At 31.6% G+C, this 21,234-nt stretch overlaps 1 protein-coding gene across 1 annotated transcript in view; it reads right to left on the minus strand.

Annotated features, from left to right (window-relative positions):
* LOC139527713 (probable E3 ubiquitin-protein ligase HECTD4) overlaps positions 1-21,191 on the minus strand; it is a 59,007-nt gene extending 37,816 nt beyond the window's left edge. The window contains exons 1-21 of the mRNA XM_071323338.1: positions 20,406-21,191; positions 18,555-18,781; positions 17,854-17,962; positions 17,357-17,501; positions 16,771-16,938; positions 16,024-16,207; positions 15,176-15,349; positions 14,391-14,504; positions 12,155-12,292; positions 10,665-10,894; positions 10,043-10,110; positions 9,406-9,681; positions 7,766-7,886; positions 6,905-7,027; positions 6,295-6,351; positions 4,371-4,592; positions 3,602-3,711; positions 2,923-3,124; positions 1,660-1,779; positions 993-1,097; positions 387-550 (exon numbers count right to left, since the gene is read on the minus strand). Coding sequence (XP_071179439.1) covers positions 387-550; positions 993-1,097; positions 1,660-1,779; positions 2,923-3,124; positions 3,602-3,711; positions 4,371-4,592; positions 6,295-6,351; positions 6,905-7,027; positions 7,766-7,886; positions 9,406-9,681; positions 10,043-10,110; positions 10,665-10,894; positions 12,155-12,292; positions 14,391-14,504; positions 15,176-15,349; positions 16,024-16,207; positions 16,771-16,938; positions 17,357-17,501; positions 17,854-17,962; positions 18,555-18,781; positions 20,406-21,073 — 3,725 coding nt within the window. The 5' untranslated portion in view covers positions 21,074-21,191. The remainder of the gene's footprint in view (positions 1-386; positions 551-992; positions 1,098-1,659; positions 1,780-2,922; positions 3,125-3,601; positions 3,712-4,370; positions 4,593-6,294; positions 6,352-6,904; positions 7,028-7,765; positions 7,887-9,405; positions 9,682-10,042; positions 10,111-10,664; positions 10,895-12,154; positions 12,293-14,390; positions 14,505-15,175; positions 15,350-16,023; positions 16,208-16,770; positions 16,939-17,356; positions 17,502-17,853; positions 17,963-18,554; positions 18,782-20,405) is intronic.
* Between the last annotated feature and the right edge of the window lie 43 nt (positions 21,192-21,234).

The following is a 21,234-nucleotide window of genomic DNA, read 5'->3' on the forward strand; positions in this document are numbered from 1 at the left end:
AATCTCAAAATTATATTAAAAATAGGCAAGGTCAACATGAAAATAAATCAGTCATTTCAAGAAATCACAAAAAATATTTTGTTTAATTTTTTTTTCAATCAAAAAAACATCATCAACAATTCATTATTTTAATTGGTTTTAAGATTATGTTCTCCTCAAAAACAGGAATGAAAACAAACTATACTTGTAAATTGTGATTTTTGCTGTTGATTCAATTCAGATCCGTATTCGAACTACCTTCGTGGTTGTGTGCTAGCCTCAATTGCAGAAGCAGTCAGTTCAATCTTTAGCCCGATCAGCCGAACACTTTAAACTTAGTATTACTTGTTTCATCTGCTTTTTCTCTGGATATATAGTAGTTTGTGTGCAAAAATAACTGTACAAACCTTTGTAATAGTTTAGATCTAAGTAAATGAGTACAACTGATTTCTTGTTTAGATTTATCTGGTCCTTCATATAATAATTGTAGCATGGTGCAAGCCAGAACTGATAATCCTAGAGCTAAATCTGCTAAGAAAGGAAGGCCAATGGATACCTCCTCTGTAGATTCCTGAAAATAACCAAATATAATGTAGCACACTATTTTAAAATATTTCACAAAGTGTAAACACAAAATTAAATTCCATAGGTACAAGTAATGCAACTCTATAGAAAAAGCAAATAATTACAAATCACACAAGTAAATAAAATAGCAATGTGTGATAGAATTCAAAAACATTTTCTGAGATGCTGTATATGAAATTTAATTGGATCAAAATAAATTGTGAATGCGTATAAAAAAATATAGCTCCTTACATTTGCTACTTTAATTCCATAAAAAAAACCATTTGCCAATGTAATAAAAAGAATAACTAATAAAAAAATTCAAATATCGAAAAATATTCAACTCGTGACCGAACAACACTGATAATTATTTATTTCAGATTCTTTCAATTTCATAACAATCACTTTTCATTATATTAATTTAATTTACCTATTTAGTTTTGCCTTACCTGGGCCCTGACAGTACACATAAAACCCCACATGGCCTTGTCTGGTGTGTTGTGTTCTCGCCCACTTCTCATCTCAAAGGAAAATGTGACTGTATCTCCTTCAACCTACAAAATAATGTTGTAAAGTAAATTTAATCATTCATTTACAAGTTTACAAAGTGACCCTACTAGACCAACTTCTTTTAAAACAATTGAAAACTTTTCAGACTCTCTGCATTTCAAATTTCTATTTAGACAAAGTTTTTTTTTAATTCAGATCATACAAATTGGATTCTAGACTGAACAAAACCATTTATTTTTCCTTTTAAAATGCTTCAATTACAGGAATGAAAATATACAAGTATTTAATATAAACAAGCTGTTCTGTTAGCCATCGCTCATTAATTATACACTCCCTTAATGTTATCTCTGTTTGATGAACAGTCAGTATGCTTGTCCAATATAAAAGTAGATAATGAATTTCATCTACGCGTATGTGACATTCAAAAGATGTAAATTTTTGTATACAGGAAGTAGAACTTTAATAAACTGAAAACTTGTCACATGGTATGGAATGACTAGATGTAGCTATGTGAGACATATAAACTTGTAGTTGTTGAGAAAACTGATATTTTAGAGATTCAAATAAATATGCTTAAATTGTAAAATAATTGGTAAAATTAAGTACTTTGACAAGATCTTTAGGCCATCCTGATCCCAGAACACTTCGACTACCAAATCCATATGTATTTCCTCCATACTCAGCTACCTTCTTGGAGTTAGTGGTTGGACCAGCATACAGTACTAACTACAAGGATTAATTTCAGCTATAGGTACATTGATGGTTTGACTGTGTAGATGATATGATGGGGAAAACATAAAGATCAAAAGAATTTAAGTGTTTTAGATTGACTTCAGGATTGGCATGCACAAAGCACAAGCTGAGAAAATAACATCTATAAAACTATAATGTATTTTTCAGTTCAAATTCTATTATGAACCACCTGTATTTTTTAAAGGACTTTCATATTATTGCTACTTGTTTACTTATTGTAGTTTTACTAGTAAGTATCAGTGTCAATTTGATGAACTTTAGATGTTTGATTCAAAATTTAAACTTACAACATACAAAAGTTTTTAATTTTTTTAATTTTATACATATCTTATTAACGAAGTTATCAAATTATAGAAACCTTCTACCTAATCATAAGGCTGAGCATGTTTATAACGAAGCCTAATCCACAAAATCTTATCAAATCTGTTGCCTAATAAAATAATAGCAAAGTCAATATTCCCTAAAGACATCAGGTCTAACGTGACGGTACCCAAATTGCACCTATTTTGACAGTTTTTTCATCTACGTTTTTTTATGATAAAGACAAAAATGTCCATTCTGTGTTTATTTTGTAGCTGTGTCCTTCTTTATTATAAAGGTACACCAATTTGATTTTTATTCCATATGGAATCATAGAAAAATTGGTCTAAACTGACCTCGAAACCAGCAATGATTCTGAAATGAGGAGTACCCAAATTGCATCCATTCTTAAATTCACATCGTCAAAAGTCTAATAACAGAGCTTTTGTTTAATTTCTTCAAATATTTTGAACAATTGGATATTAGTCCATGTTCTCTCTTCATTATTTTTTAAATGGATACTTGTAACATATTGTATTTGCTCATTTTAAAAAGATGACGTTTTGATGACGTCGCATGGCGACGTTTCAGTACATTTTGCTTTTTCAGTAAATACTTCATCTGTTGATAAATACAGTGAACGTTTTGTGCATATCTAAATGGTTTTACCTATGTTGAAAGATGTGCTTAGTATCAAATCATAAAAATACAAATTGTTTAGTCTCTATGAAATCTTGTAAGATTTTCGCTGCTAGTTTTGCTAAACAGGTGCAATTTGGGTACTCGGTGCAATTTGGGTACCGTTACGTTATTTACCTTATCATAATCATATTGTGAAGCACATCTTGGGTCAAATCTAAGGTACAGACACCTTGCCCCGGGGATATGGACACTCTCCTTCAACTTGTAATTGTCCCTGACAGGATGTATACTCTCTATAGCCTTCCCTGATGACCAGGGGGCAGGAATCTTTAGTCCAGCAAGGAATCCTTCCTCTTCTTTTTCTTTCAGATCACAACTAGTTAATAAAATCAAACAATCATAATTAAAATTATTCAGACAGGATACGGTGTAAATATATAAAGAAACTATAGACTTATTTGTCCACTTATCTCAAACATTTTTTCTCAATAGTATTGTTTTAATAGATTATAACATGTCTTTTTCCATTACAACCTTGTATCATCTCAAGACTCCCATAACATTGCCTTTTGGAAGATGATGTTTCATATGCATGCGAGATAATACCAGAACTGATATGGAAAAAAAATTTGGAATCTGTTGTCACATATTTAACAAATGCTTGAAAAAGCTAAATTTCTCTGTGGCAAAACATACTTTTTCCCTTTTTCTGCCAAAATATTATTATTCTTATGAAGCTCCCCAACAGTTCCAAAAGTTATTTGCCTTACAGCTTCTGACTTAGTGAAAAACTGTAAAAACTCTGGATAAGTAACTTTTACCATTTCAATATCTTTTTTTTTACATAACCTACTTTTCTAAATTGACAGCTTGACCAATCAGCTCTGCTACATCTATATCAGAATCTTTTTCAAATATCTCCTGTTGTACTGCTTGGACTTGACTTTTCAACAACAGAGCAGCCTAATACCAACAAGATACAATATTAGTAAATGTATCATGTTTTATGAGTACTGGTTTCCAATAGAATTCTGTAGACATTAAAAATGTTAAACAACATATACAAAAAGATCTATACTTCTCATTTGCTTTATAGCAATAGGGCATTGAACAAATGAGGTTTTGAATTTTGATTTGTTTTTTCTTAAATGACTACTGGCATAGAAGTAATATTTGGAAAAATAATCCAGATGATCCAGTAACCACTAATTTCTTGCTACATGACAAAATCTTAGAAATATCATATATTATCATTATCATCATAGTGAGGAAAATTAAATTGTTCGTTAAAAAAACAGTAATTTTTGGATAAAATTGTAGATTGTAGCTCAAGTTTGGGAAAATTAAAAGAAATATTTAAAATTGTGCAGATGTAATAATGCTAGAGTAACTTTAATGATATGTTTACCATAAGCTTCAATAAATATCATGATTCATTGATTGTCAGAAAAACTTGAAGTTATTTTCAGTGGGAAGTACCATCCACTATCTACTATGATCATAAACAAAAAAAGACATTTTTTGTGGCACATTCACAAAACTATTGTCAGACCAGAAAGACAAAATATGTCTGAATATAACATATTAATCATAAGAATATAATCTTAGTCATCAAATCTTACCTGGCTGGTTAAAACAACAAGGTGTACCAACTGTGACATCAGATTATCACCAAATTGTAAACATCGTAAGTTAGGATGTGTCATGGCTGTCAGTAAGACGGGGAGAAGATGTCCCAATACTGTGGCCTTAGCCAGTCGTTCTAATCCTTGTAACCAATATTCCAAATCCTCTTTATGTTTTGAAATTACTGTACTACATGTGTCTAATAAAGCTTCTAGAACCTGATGAAAAAAAAATAATTTAATATTGTATACCATACCTTTATTCTATTTTAAGTTAAGGAAGTTCTTGCTATTCTGATTAATGCTCATTAACCCTTTACTCCATAATGACGCCTTTTGACGCCAGTATTTTTGCCTAAGATAAATCTGTATCAGACTTAATAAAATTTGTATCTAATATAAAAAGGATATTCATGAGAATATCTGACTGGAATTTCATTGATGAAATATTGGTTTTTACAATGCATCAATACTTTTAGTATGTAAAAATAAATCCATAGAGGAAAGGATTAAAATCATAAGAATTACACCAAACAAATCTTCAAAACAAATATTGTTATTTTGGTTTTTATGCATTCCACATTTAATCTTCTCATCATCTGCCTGCTTCAGCTAGAGGAGTTACCATGTTTTGCATAAAATACAATCGCTTTGTGATTTCATTCAAGGATATCAAATTAGGCCAATTAAAATTAATTGATAGATTTTCATCCCCGCCCGCCCCTCTGAAATCGTCCCGCCCCGATTTTTTTTATTTTGCAAAATTTACGATTTCCGGATTTTGTTCATTTCCGTTACCGGTAACCGTCAATAATTTCGTTTCATTCGAACTTCCTGTTTATAAAATTTCGGTTTTCATATTTCTTGTTTCGAGTACTTTAAAACGATTATGTTGACAAAAATCTGCTGCTCAATGATGACAGTATCATCTACGGAGAATATAGAAAGATTACCAGAAGGGCATGAAATATTCGGGTTACGAGTATAAAATACGCTGTGTCCAACGCAAATCGCGGTATGTCACAAATTGGAAATTTCTTTTATCAGAAAATTGTGGATTTATTTAATAATACACTGACTTTGTGTAAGCAAATTTGGGCTGTGAATGATTTCCAAAGTGCAAGAATCGTGGAACAAATTGGTAGAAAAAAAAGAGTTCAAAAAGTCGGCAAACATACACATTGTGTACTAGAAAACCCTTAGATTCATGAGATTTACCTATGGCTAAATACCATTTATAATGTAATTATATATGCGTCACTTCTTGCATAACTTGAGAATCTTAAAAGCGCCAACTTGAATATTCCTGGCAACACTTGTTTGAGTGTTCATTTCATTCATAATACTTGTGCTGCATACCATTGCATTTGCATAAGTTTATGGGGACTACAAACCATCGCTTAGAGAGCAAAATAAATTTGGAGTTGGTAGTCAAATGAATAGAGAATTTCTCCATGGTTTTACTGTTTGCTGAAAATATGTTTCTAAAGTAGCAATTGCATGTAGAACAGTCCGCGTTGCAAATCAGAGATGTTTATTCAAGAATTATGTACGATTCTTTATACATGTTTAAACATTTACATGGTATAAGCTAAATTTTGTAATTATAACACTTGCATATATATGAAGTTCACGCCACAAGAAGGTTTCAAATTGAATAAAATTTAAAAAATAAAATCCTCCCACCCGCCCCATTTTTTTCAAAACTTTGGATGAAAATCTACTAATTAATTTTAGTTGGCCTTAGGTATAAGAAATCTTTTAATTCCCGTTTTTTTTTTAACTGTATTGTTTGTTATATTGTGTAACATAAAATGCACCCCACACAAATTGTGTATTTTGTTAAAGCAGACATTGTGTTTGGTTGATGAAGCATACTAAAATGATACAAAGTTATGATCATGATTTTTTTTTTACTTACTTGGTAAGAACCTCTAAATACTTTGGAAGCCAGATTCATGATGGATATTTGTAATTCCTGTAAAAAGGCAAAAATAAATATGATGTATTAGGATCATATAATCTTAGCAGAATTACTGTAAATTCAGAAATTATTCAGAGGTTTTTATTAATGTAAATAATGTGACTACTGAAGTCGCACAATAAAATATAAGTACTTAGATATTGATATTTAATAAATGTAAACACATTTTTTTGGTTGTTCTTCAAAAAATTGCAATAATAAATGCTGCAATAATTTCTGAATTTGTGGTATTTAGATGTGCAATTTTGAAATCTGTTTCCATGTGAACTTAAAGCATTGTGTCTCAGAGTTTTTTTTTATTTATCCCAGACAAGAGATTTAGAATCATCTGCTACAGATCAGATTTTTGAAGAAGTGTCTTCTGAAAGTAACTAAACAATTCTTAAAAAAAAAAAAAACCCTGCTAGAACCTCAGGGGCGGATCCAGTCATTTTAAAAAGGGGGGGTTCTAACTATATGTCCCCATTCAAATGCATTGACCTGCCAAAAAAAGGGGGGGTTCCAACACCCGGAACCCCCCCTGGATCCGCCAATGAACCTTTCTCACCTTCAATACTGTATTATCCTGTTTTGTAGAATCTTCTGATTCCGTTTTAGACTTGTACAATATGGCTTCCCTCAACAGAAATGATTGAAGTGACATCATATACCTCAAACAAGAGGAGGCTACCTACAAAACAAATAACTGGTTTTATAATATTGAGATTTGACAATTGTGTAGCATTATTTCTATGACCATTATTTCAACTTTTAGGAGTTCTTCCAAGTGTAAGATATTTAGTACAATATATCTATTTCCTATCACAAATAAATTATTGTTATGATGATACATGTATCAAGCTAAGATGAAAATAAATGACATAAGTTTGAAAATTGTTTAAATTAATTTAAATAAAAACTTTGGCCAAGACTTTACTTTACATCAACTAAATAAAAATAAAAGAAATGGGGACAGAAAAAAAAGTTTTATCAAAAGATTTTTAAATATGAGAATGTTGAAAAAGTTCTAAGAATTTGATAGTTTTTTACTTTTAAAATCTGTTTGCTTTAAAGAATCTTATTTAGTCTTAAAGATATTTTCATGAAATTACCTTTTTATGAATAGGAAAATTTTAGAAAAAGAAAAAAAAAATCGTTGATCTTAATCACATTTCCTAAATATCATTAATTTCTATAGATGCTTTATTTTCCAAATAAATAATGTTTCCAAAAATATTTTTTATAAATTTTTAAACCCTATATTGCTCATAAAAGTTCAGTGACCTTTGCTTTTAAATTGAATTTGGCATTTATATCTTTCTCCGTTTCAAGAACATTGATGTAGTTCTCAAATCAAAGACTATGAATCCTAAACATTTTTTTTTGTCAGTTCTGACATTTGCTCTTAAAAAGTTAACAAAAATCTTACAGGTACTTGTGCTTGTAGTTCTTCAAACTGGTTTTTCCCTATGGAAACTGATTCCTTCAGTAATTCACAAGACTCCTTCACTGCTATCTTTAGTATCAAGTTGACAGTTTCATCATTAAAACTACAAAATAAATTTGTAAGTAAAGGTGCAAGATTAATACGTGTAGATTTGTGAGATTCGTTAGAGTACTTTGTTGGGTGTAAACTGTTTTTTTCTATAAAGGAGTAGGTCCGGTAAGGGCAGATTTTGGCCTCAATTTTCAGGTTCATCTGACGAAAGATTTTAAACACTTTTTAAACACTTAAGTGACTATTTCAATTGATTTGATTAGTTTATGTGAAAGATTTTAACTTATTTAGTCATTAAAATGCTCCGATTCAATCTTAAATATATGAAATCTATCAAATATGCCAAAAAATGTCACTTTTCAGATAGTTTTTGTAAAAAATGAAAGTGGCCGCATCCTCAACCTTTAAATATATTACGTATTATCATCAAATACAACTTACATTTCAATAATATGAATGAACAGGGAAACCGTCTAAAATTTAACTAAAATGCTAAAATTGTGAAGATTTCAGTAATTAAGCATGACTAAATGATGCTAGTACCCGATATATATGCATTGTATTGTCAAAAACGGCCCATATGTATGTAGCAGAAGCATTCTACTTTCAAATAAATAGCTTAAAGATTATATTTTCACTATTTTGTAAAACTGCTATATTTTGGGGCCAAAAAGGGGTCTTACTGAACCTACTCCTTTCCTGTATGACATTGATTCCAATATCTATGGCAAAGAGTTTTTTTTTCATTCAACATATAGTACTGCCTTGCATTGTGTCTTTTGTGACAGTTTAAGGTGGTACCCTACACTTTAACTAAAATTAATTTGGCTCGTTTAATTTTTATAAAATTTTTTACTTTGACCCTTTAACAAAAATATAAAAAATTCACAAAAATTTTGAACCAACCGTTTTTTATACACTGGTTACATAGAAGTTAAACAAACGCTTATTTTGATCATTGAGAAGCTTAATATTCTCTTAACATCACATAGTAATTAAAACATTTAGCTGACTTTACAGAGTTATCTCCCTGTAGTGTTAGGTACCATCTTAAGGACTTCAAATTAAATTGTGAGCATCCTTTACTCTCTCTTTAGCAGCAACTTCTGACATCCAGGATGCTGTATCTTATTTTTATGCAAGTAGTCATTTTCTAATAGATATAAATAGATCATGTGCTTGTTAGTCAATTCTTTAAAGAAAAAACACACAAAAATTTATCCAAGTCATGTCACAAATCTATTTGAGCAAAACTTACAAATTCTACCTAATCTTCAGTATTTCCTAATTGTACCATTTCTGTAATGAGGGCCCTCATGGGGTTTTTGATTATGTGATTACTTGGCCGTTTTTTTAATGATTATTTGATTATTAAGCCAAATATTTCATGATTATTTGATTACCTAGGACTGTATTTTTAGTTTATGATTATTTGATTACTAAAGATAAGCAAATATTTAATGATTATGTGATTATATTGGCCAAAAAATGGTGATTATGTGATTACTAGGACCCCCCCATGAGGGGCCTCTGTAATCAAACAACTGAATATATGATATTTATGTATTTACCAGAGATTTTTTGATTCCATGTTGCTGTATGTCATTCCTCTCAAACGATCTGCAAAGTCCACAAGAATCATATCTCTGAGTTCTATATGAGCCTCATAAGAACTATCCAATAAACTTAACATTAGTCTATTTTTAGCACTTTCTGTGGGATATAATACATTGACCCCATTGGTTAAGACATGACATGCTTCAGTGATCACAGCTGAGGTAAAATCTTCTTTGTCAGTAGGTTTGTCTAGTTTATCTCGAGATTTTAACAGGTTCCACACTAAATCACTGAAAAATAATAAAACAGGTTACTGCAAACAGAAATAAATGGAGAATATGTGACAAAAATAAATGATGTCCCATTTTGCATATAATATTTAAAAGGGGCATAACTTCAGTGCTGCAAAAGTGACACCACTTAAATTGAAACTTGATCTGATTTTCGTGATTATAAGCATTGTATATAAGTTTCATAACATTTGGCTGAGGAAAAAAGAAGCTGTAATGCCCCATTTGCTATGGTAAAACCATACAATTTGTGATTTTTTTTTTTAATTATATAAAAATGTGAAAAGTAGTGTATATTCAACCTGAAATTGAGCTTTTCAAACTATATATTTTCTTTATCAAATGAGTGAGTTATTTCTACCTCAATCTCTGGAGAACATCCTCCTCTTCCTTAGATTTCCTTTTGAAGATACTGACTCTGAACACCAACTGAAAATAATTAATAATCATTCCAGTTAAGATAATTATAATGTTCACTGCTACTTTTGGTCTTGAAGCAGCACGATCTCTTGTGGAGATTTGTCTCATTGTCAATTATACCACCATCTTCTTTTTTATATAATGTAGGTTTTCCAGTAACAAAAGTCATGTGGATAATGTATCATAATTTATGTTTATAACAGGCAGGTGCATGGCATAGAAGATTATAAATTATATCTTGAATTAAATCCTTCCCTGAACACTTTCTGGTTGACTGTAAAAGAATATCTGTAGATCACAAACGACCACTCATATGTTCCACTTGTATACGTAGTCACAATTCTTTTCCTCGACTTTAAACATGATATCAGATGCAATTTATCACTAATTTTTTGGTTTACTGTAAATTCAGAAATTATTGTGTGCATTTGTTTTCTTGCGAATTTTTAAAAATGAACAAAAAATTGAGTTTAATAATTGTGATTTTAAGGAAAAGCTTTGTACAGATATAAAACAGCGCCTGTCACTTTATACCTTTTTATAAGACTTCTATATAATGTTACCTGTAAAACTATCAATGAACACAGAATAATCTGGTTGTCCTTGACCTCTAATGACCTTTGTAAGATGTCTACAATTCTACCCACATGGACAAGGTCAGCTGAGTGTTGTTGTAGGATATATGACCCCAGGGGTGTGTGGAGGAGGTCATTATTGATCTGGTGTAAACACATACTACCAACGTGTTGTAATAAATCTTTGATTACTGCCTCTCTATTCTGCTCTAAACTCACTGTGAAAAATTAAAGGTAACATGAAACTGTCCGTAAAACTCAAAGTAGCATCCACTGACTGAAAATTAAAGGTTTTTATCACTGAACTAATACACTTTTTTCTTTAGGGGTCAGCCAAAGCACACCTCCAGGTACATGATTTTCTCGCTGTATTGAAGACCCATTGGTGACCTTTGGCTGTTTATCGCTCTTTGGTCAAATTGAGGTCTCTTTGACACATTCCCCATTTCAATTCAGAATTTTATTTACATGTCATCGATTGTGAAAATTGCATGTGTCATTGGATCTAGATGATTACATTAAAAAGAAAATGAAAACTACAGAACAAGTAAGAAGTTATATTAGAATTCGATACTGGAGAAACTGATATCCATTTAAAACAATATTCTACAAATAATGTTAATCATAAGTTATACTATGACAAGTTATTTTTTTTAATGAAAAAAGTATATAAAAGGATACATGGAATTTAATAATATGGAATAATATGGTCAGATCATATGTTTTCCTACGTCATACAAAGGAGTAGGTCCAGTAAGACCCCTTTTTGGCCCCAAAATATAGCAGTTTTACAAAATTGACAAGACGTAAACTTTTAGTTTTTTATTGGACAGTAGAATGCTTCTGCTACATAAATATGGGCTGTTTTTGACAATACAATGCACATATATCGGGTACTAGCACCATTAAGTCATGCTAAATTACTGAAATCTTCACAATTCTAGCATTTTAGCTAAATTTTAGACAGTTTTCGTGTGAAACGAAAGTGGCCGCATTCATGTTCATCCTTAATATTGAAATGTAAGTTGTATTTTATGATAATACATAACATATAGAAAGGTTGAGGATGAACACGGATGCGGCCACTTTCATTTTTGACAAAAATCATCTGAAAAGTGACATTTTTCGGCATATTTGGTAGATTTTTCATATTTGAGCTTGAATCGGGTTATTTTTAATGACTAAATCAGTTAAAATCTTTCACATAAATTAATTGATTCAAATGAAATAGACACTTAAGTGTTTAAAAAGTAGTCAAAATCTTTCGTAAGATGAACCTGAAATTTGAGGCCAAAATCGGTCCTTACCGGACCTACTCCTTTCTACTAAGCATGCTTTTTCCAAGGAAATTGTGATGTCACAAAGCATTCTTAATAGCACGAAAACTCATGAGACAAGGATACATGAATATCATCAGCATTTTGATACACTTAATAGATTAGTTCCCTTGGCTTATATATATTTCAGGACAAACATACCTTCTTTACTTGGTTTCTGTAGGATTCTGAGCCGTCTGTGTATGTGATGTTGTGCCTGATGAGCTGGATTATAGAACTGATCAACCCAATCATTACTGCACATCCATATAGAATTATTCATCACATCAAAACATAAACCTGTTTAGAAAAAAGAGGTTAAATTATTAATATATCTACAACTACCTGTCTAATCTCATTTGATAACACAATGAATGTAGGTCTGTGGATAAAATTAAGACAAAAAAAATTTATATATACCTTGTTAAAAACTTGTGTTTCACCTATACTGTAAAAATCCACAAATATTTTTTGGTGGGGTAAGTGTTGCTTAGTATTTAGCTTTCTTTGTTGTGTTTTTGTGTACTGTGTCTATTTGTTGATTCTAGTTTTTGCCATGCAATGTCAGTTAATTTTTTCAACTTCTGAGTTTGAATATCCCTTCGGTATTTTTTGCCTTTCCTTCATCAGATGTCAAATTCTAATGCAACAATGTTTGTAACGTTCATTTTGATTGGATAACGTCACTTATTTACATGGCATCAATTGACAATTGATGCTATGGGACGTACATGCAAGCGCAGACGGCATACAGGGTTTGACACTAACATTAGAGGTGATGTAGTCCATAGGACTACCAAGAAAAATTTTTGGGTAGTCCTGGTAGTCGTCGTCTATCACTGTTGAGGGCCGCACCGCGGCCCGAACTAGCTAGGGGGGTTTGGGGGCATGCCCCCCCAAGAAAATTTTTGGAAATAAGATGCAATTTCCTGCCATCTGAGCACCCCAGAAGCACACAAATGTTCATTTGAGTTTTGAAAATATTTGGGTTTTTTTTTCAGATAAATTAAAGTTGACATTCAGTGAATAAATTTTATTACTCCTGAACTTTTCCTGTCAGAAAATATTGAAAAATTAAATGCAAAATCTGCAATCTGAGACAATTTCAAAGGCCTTGTTAGGTAGTGTTATTTCACCTTTTATTCTGGGATTATTTAGAATAATAGGATAAAAATAAGGCCATAATAAATAATAGGTTTGTTTGCCCAAACGCTACCTACCCAGATAAAAGCTGCCTACTCTGTCTCAAATTCTTTTATTGTCCTGATTTGAAGAAGTTTTTTTAATCAAATAGGCATGAAGACTAATAAACATCTAATACTTCAATTTCTTTTAAAAAAAAAATTAAAAAAATGCCCACCTACCTACCCACTGTCTCAACCTTAGGGTAGGGTTTGGGCAAACCAACTTAAATATTTTTATGTGTGGCCTAAGTCAATATTTGAAGTTTTCATTAATGCTTCAAACAGTTTATAATTATTTTTTTTGTAGTGATACAATGTCTTTGTTTGTGTACTAGAGGTCAACTTCATCATCACTGTTGAAAGCAATTCAGTGGATATGTTGCTGAAACAAAATGTCTTTAATATTATTTTGAATGACATGTGTATGTGGTTTTTTTTAATAAGAAAGCCACCAAAAAATATTGTTGCCTTTTTTTCCAAACTACCTCTTCCTGTTTATTTTTTTTAGGGGGATAATAATTTTTCATCCAAATTTGGGAAGTATTTTTTTAACTCATCTACGTTTTTATTGCTGACCTTTGCTGTCTATTCAGCAATTTCTTCACATTTTGGTTATCAGACATTTTTATTTACATTGAAAATCCTTTGTGTTACAAACACTGTGATGATTCTGATCAGAAATCTGGATCTCAAAAGTGCTTTCATAATAACAATATTAAAATTACGTTCTTCCAAATGCCATCACTGTTTTTGAAGAATTTAAACATTATTGGGAGGACTTTTATGCCAATCTTTAACATTGAAATAGCCAGACCATATACAAATTTCCAGGTGGTCCACAGGACTACTGATTAACCATGTTTTGGTAGTCCTCCTAGATTTTAGGGGGGCACCGGACTACCGGACTACCGTTAGTGTCGAACCCTGGCATATGACAGATTATAAATACATGTTTTAACTTTGTTTTCTGTCAGTTTCATTAGAATGGAGATAACAATATTGTATTTTAAGCTCCAACGGCAATAATTGGGGATTTGATGGTCGCAAATACCTGTTTACTGTCTCTGCTAACGCCTCGACAGTAAACTTAATTTGCGACCATCAAATCCCCAATTGATGCCGTCAGAGCTTAAAATACAATACAGTTATCTCCTAAATATGACAGCAATTTGTAAGTTCTGATAGTTTTGTACACCTCAAAACCCTCTCCTTACCAACAGCAGATATGGCCGCCCCTCTACCAAGAGAGCATGTTGGAGCATCACTCAGATCTGTCTTTGTAGCATACAGTCCATCTTTAACATGGAAACACATACAGGAACCTAAAGCTACAACAAAATAACAGATGGAAATGTTAAAAAGAAGTTAATTTATTGCGACAACATCTGTAATAATAACAGTAGATAATAAAAATGTTGTTGAACAAAATGCTCATTTTACCAAATTAATGTTTCCTTACAAATACAAGTCTATACAATTTCAAATTCAATAAATTGATTTTATAACAACCATTTAATAGGAAATAAAATTACAATCATGTATACAAACAAAAATTACTTTGTCCTACTTTTAGTACCTGTGCTAGTTTCACTTCCTTGATATAAGAAATTTCCTACAATTCTTTCCATCCTGGTTAATGAAAATAAATCATAGTTCCTCATGAGTCGAGATGAGTGCCGAGTTTATAAAATCTGATTTTTCTGTCACACTAGTGAAAAATTGATAAGGATTGCCTATTTTACTGTCAGATGAAAAAATACATAAAAACAGCATGCACGTGCAGTTTATTACCCCTACCCCTAGTTTTTGGTGGGGTTCGTGTTGTTTATTCTTTAGTTTTCTATGTTGTGTCGTGTGTGTGCTATTGTTTTTCTGTTTGTCTTTTTCGTTTTTGGCCATGGCGTTGTCAGCTTGTTTTGGATTTATGAGTTTGACTGTCCCTTTGGTATCTTTCGTCCCTCTTTTATTAATAATGATCCTTTAAAAATTAATGACTCACTCCTTAAACCTGTCAAACCCGGGCCTCCACCAAATAACCCTCTGGAGGCAGAACTTGTTGTAGCACCACCTGATATTGAAGTCAGAAATAACACATGGCTACCATCACATGTGACAGGTGTCTTAACTAAGTTTTTCAGAGATATTCCACAGCTTGTACTACCAGCAAGAATTCCTAAAATACAATTCAAGGAAAATTCTATAATAAACGCGCTTTTATTTTTTGGTATTCAATTAAATAAATCCTGCTGATTCTCTTGGGTAGTTTGGTTCTGAATTTATATGAATATTTGAAACTGGAATCAAATAAATAATAATCAATAACCCCATCTTTCATGGAAAGGTTTAATATAACAACCATTTTACCACTTTGGCCTATAAATGCTCTCTTTGATAAACTGATCCTAATAAATCGAAAAAGGAAATGTCTAAAGTGATTCAAATTAGTATTAGGATTATTTAAAATTAGATTTTTTATCATGTTCATAGAAAATAATTTTTCAGATTTTACAAAATTTGTATCTTTCAGAAATGAACAAATGAACAATATTTTCTGCATAATATTAAATCACAATAATTTTCTGTAAAAATATCGGAAATTGATGAGACTGTCATTAAAGTGAGAGGGTTAGCGCTATAGAACCAGGTTTAATCCACCATTTTCTACATTTGAAAATGCCTGTACCAAGTCAGGAATATGACAGTTTTTGTCCATTCGTTTTTGATGCGTTTTGTTATTTGATTTTGCCATGTGATTATGGACTTTCCCAATTGATCTTCCTCTAACTTCAGTATTTTTGTGATTTTACTTTTTTCTATGTAAATTCTTAAAAAAAACAAAAATTTTACCATCATCTTTCCTTGAGGTGATAGGGTCAAGGCCTGTAAGGGCTGCTAGAGTAATGGATGATGAACTTCCTCTAAAGGGCCGTAACTTTGCCAATAAACTTTCACTTAGAGCTTTAGCTGTAGATTCATCTTTCTTCTGCAGAGTAATTCTGGATTGTTGTGGTACAGCTACCAATTGCTCTGACTAAAAACAATCAAACAAAAATAAAATAAGCAAACCACCCTAATAACATGAATAAGTTAAACTACTTTATTCCTAATTCTGATTATAGGTTTGGAGTGCCATTAAAGAAATGACTTTTTTGAAGTGATTATAATGCATCAGATGTACATTAATATGGTAATTTTGAGTTACTATAAGTGGGCTTAGATTTTGAATAAGCATAATATTCCTGAATAATTCAGAAATTCTCAAGTTGAATATATAAGATTTATCAAATGTGTAATATAAGTTAGAAACACTACCCAATGCACAGCAAATGTTAGATTTGTTTTTATTTCAAGTCACAATTACTACTTCTCATATTTAGTTTTAAGCACCATGCACTCATGAGAAATATTTTTTTTTTAAATGTAAGTCCATCATTCAGAGTTGGTGCTGAAAACAGGAAATTAAAAAAATGAACTTTGATTTATCCAAAACTCTTAAAACATAAAAAGTTTTTAAAAATCTGTACTTGGACCGTTATGAAAGCATGTATACATCCCCTTAATAAAGTTAAGTAAATATTCTTAACGCCTACTAACATCAAATGTAAACTTCTCCAGATAAACTGGCACTCCTTTACTACTTTTATCAGATGCTGCTCCTGCAAACCAGATCCAGTAAAAATAAGTTCCATCACTACAGAACCCTACAGTAGTATGTGGATTCTCTTTAGAATAATCATCTGGTTTGGGTATTGTTTTGATGACCTGTAAAATAAAAGTTGAATCATATTTAAACACTAGTCAATAATTTTAGAATTTCAAAAGATGTTGGAAAATATTTTGATGTTTTATTGCACTGAACATTCAATTCTGAGACTGAATTAAGAACAATTAAAATAGTTGCCTGGGATTCACAATTTTTTTTTATACTGAAGATTTAATTTTTTTTTTATAACAAGACTTCCTTGAACCTGTGACTGTCAGCATTTTTCCCTATATTTAGTTTTCTTCAGCGGCAGTATTCAATCAAAGCCTATTCGGAATCTGAACAATTATTTGTTATATTTTCAAAAGTGTACACCAAAACATATTGTGATTGGTTTTAACATCTGAAACAATGGAAATTCAAATAATTATGTGAAGTTATTTTATTTACTTATTTTAGCTTGAAGTAATCATTTACCTGCAAAGTGTTTGGATGCAACACCTGACACAAAGAATTAATATCTGCTTCTGTATCAAATGATTGTGGTCGGCACAACAAGGAACCTGAACCATACGCCAATCGTCCAACATTAACATCAAAGTTTCTGCTGTACACATAGCCTCTGTACCAAGATATTAAAAAGATTTAAATACAAAAGATCAGAACAATGACTGTTGCCTGATCCTATAAAAAATTATTTTCTCAACGGTTTTCACAAAATATTATTCATTCCAATGTTACAAAAATCCAATGTTATGTATCTGAAAATTCTGTATGTCAGGCTGTCATTTATATATATCTGCGCAGAACATTGTAAACATGTATTCTAATTAAAATAAACACAATGACGATTCAGTTTTTTTTTTTTTATCCTATTTCTATTACAGAGATTTACATACTTTATTTTTCTATAGTTTTTGACTTGAAATACGGGTACACCTACCTGAACATCCCTAATATGTCTATGTACATACCTGAGAGTTCCACGTAAACCTGTTCCAATCTTTGCAACACCCTTTCCTTGGGTATTTGTGGTATACAGAAACTTTCCGTCACAAGCCACACTGCGCCCAGCATCTGAATCTATACAATAACATTGTTATGTGACTGATTATTTTTGCTCCACATTTTTCAACTGTCATGACTGTTTAACCACAATAAGTTTTGAAATACAAATATATGGAAAAATAATAAGAAGGCATTAGAAATATGATTCAATGATAGTTTTTTATGCATGATCTCTTGTTATAAAGTCATGTATTTTAAATCTAATCTTATATATTCTTTGAGTTTATGTGTATTTAAATGTACATGTAACTGTATTTTAAACTATGATTAAGTCACATCTTGTGGAACATGTATCTAAAATGTAGTTCATTTATTTGAGGATTTGCAGTTTTTATTAAGTCTGTCCAATTGTTTTGGTGAGTTCTGTTTCTGTAAAAAAAAAAAACATCACTCAAGTCATGTTAGAAGAAAATAATTGTGTTAACTACATGTGCATGTACCTTAAAGAACTGAAACTAACTAAACTCACACAAATTGTTAAACATTTGACCTAGCTGAACAACCTAAATCTTTTTGGTCTCTTTTATTGAAACATTATCCATTGTGAAATTAGAATATTTTTCAGTACTCTGACTAACTTCAAATATAATAATACTCCAACCCAAACCTTTATTTTTATCTTTTTCTTTCTCTTTAGGCTCTTTCTCAGGACCAGCTAACATGTCCTCTAGCGCCCAACATAGTACATGTTTATTCCCTGACAGTCCTGGTGGAGGACCCTGTCCTCCCTCCGTCTCCAGTAGTTTGACCAATATATCTGATACAGGCAGGGATTGTAGGTCTGACAAACTTTGTAGTAAATGGATTGTATGTATAAATGTTTTCAAATGGCCTCTGAAAGAACCAAAAAAAAAAGAAAATATAGGCAGTTTCTACAATTATTGCTGAATTCACATATTTTACAGATTTATATTTCTAGAGGGTAACCAATCAAATTTCTTCCCTTTAATCAACAATTCTTTGAAGACAGTTTTGCACATTTTTTAAAACAAAAGTTTTGATGTCTAGATAGTATTCATGGTATTGTAAAATTTAATTTATATTCAACAAAATTGAGGTTCTGTTGTGTGTTGCTTCCTTAATCAATCTTAATTTATACACTTTGCACATGTTGTATATTATTGAGAATGAAAGAGACAACAACCTGACCAAACATGCCAAAGAAAATGAAAGAGTTTTAAAAAAAGCTGAAGCCCACCAATACTAGGTCTAAAAACACAGCAAGAAAAATATAGTTCCATGAGGTTTGTTGTTGAGAACTCGGGCTGAGAAAAGTGTACACTTTTAAGTATTTAACTGCACACCTACTCTTATTACTGTTACTTTGGACAATGGATGAAGAGATTCCTATTACCAATTTTGATTTGGGTGAAATATTTAAAACTTGGGATGCGTTTGAAACGAAACTGAAACAATATCAAGACACAAATTTCCTAAGCCATATACAAACGCAGTTCTAAAAAAAAATGATACATCAAAAGCAAAGTTTGCTAAGAGTAAACTAAAATACTGTGAACTTCTTTATAGATGTATCCATCATGTCAATGGAGAACGTAATTTTGTTTCAAATCAGATGGAGCTTGCCCAAACCATAGGCATGATAGGTAAGTTTTTTTTAACCTATATAAGAATATCAATGGGTCATAATATCCTTTGGAGATTTAAATTACATTCATGTTATAAAATTTAAATTTAAATGACACAGACCGAGTGTCCAGCGTTTTTCTCTCTCTTCCAACGACATTTTTGCTATTTTGCATTGCTACTAGTTTAATGAATGTAGTATTTCTGTCTCTTAGAACTGTCTTGTCTCGTTTATGTTGTGAAATAATTCTTAAAGCCTAATCTAAAGCATTGTGTTTTTGTATTTCAAGCAATTTCCAGATGAAATGCCAAATGTCATTGAAACATGCTCTAAAACCACGTACTGGATATGTAGAAACTGTCTATGGAAATAAAAAATTAAAGAAATTGTATGTAATAATTGTATGTCATGTACATGATGTACAATGATGTACGTATTGTTAATATAAAATAAATATCTTCAACTTTTATTATTTAGAACATATTTATGCTAGACTAAGTCCAATCATACATTAATTGCTGTTTCCCACGTAACAATAGCGCAATGCACTGTAGCCTCAATCATTATTGTTACATTCGTAATTAATCAGGTCCTTACCCTACCATGCTTTCTAGCATTTAGTCTCCAATGTAACAATAATATTTTTATTATTGTTACATTTCCATTTAACCGTAGCCAGTGCCTTATAAAAAATGTGTACTGTACATGTACATGTAGTTCGATAAGTGCAAATGGACGTATGTTTAACAAATTTGAATGTTTAAACATGTTAAATGGTCAGATCTTTTTATCGTTTTTTGCTGGTTTCAACATTGTTTTATCATAAAGAATGAACATATTTGGGGTAAAAGAAAAATCTGATAAGACAACAACCTTGCACTTGCTAAAGCCACTAGAGCTGCAGCTGCACTTGTTTGTTGCTGGACATCTGTTACTAAAACTAGTGCATCTTTGTCCTTTTCTTCTAAAAGCCAGCTGCACAAGAGGTTTTCTAAACCTCGGAGACAATCCCCTGGTTCTTTTGCCAGACTTATTGGTGGACAATCTCGCAGACAGTCCAAGAGTAACTGAGCCGTAACACCACATAATTTGGGATCAATTCGACTTTGGGACTGAAGCAAAGGCAACACTAAAAGGACACTGATACGAGTCGAAAATGATGCCTGCTCTGGTTCTTTTAAAAGACCCTGCTTCTTCAATATATTTATAGTCTCTTCGCTTGACGAGGAATCTGAATCTTGCTGTTCTGCACCTACAAATTGTCTCTGTGCACACCAGTATCCCCGTAAAGCATTTAACCTGTATTCTAACAATCTAGCATATGCATTGTTTTGGGTACCACATACAGCAAGAAGCCTATCACTTAGCTCTTTGGGGCTTTTCAAATCAAAGGTTATGACTTCGTTGTCGCCTCCCTGTGTGTTGTTTACATCCCGAGGAAGTTCTACAAGATCAGTGACTCTGATCAATCCGTCATGCAAAAACAACGTCTCTTCTGTAACTGACATCCATTGAAAGCAATCCTGAAAAGCAGATGTCATTGTAATATTATTCCGAAGGTTTCTCGGCAACAATTTGCCGTCACATTTTAATATAGAAATGATGTTAGTTTGGCAATGTCATCTGCTGGAATCCCAAAAACCAAAATACAACGTCCGTATCTCGTATGCGCTTAATATCACCAAGTAACATCATTCGCTTT

The sequence above is a fragment of the Mytilus edulis genome, chromosome 6, assembly GCF_963676685.1.
Source record: "Mytilus edulis chromosome 6, xbMytEdul2.2, whole genome shotgun sequence".
Taxonomy (NCBI): Eukaryota; Metazoa; Mollusca; class Bivalvia; order Mytilida; family Mytilidae; genus Mytilus; species Mytilus edulis.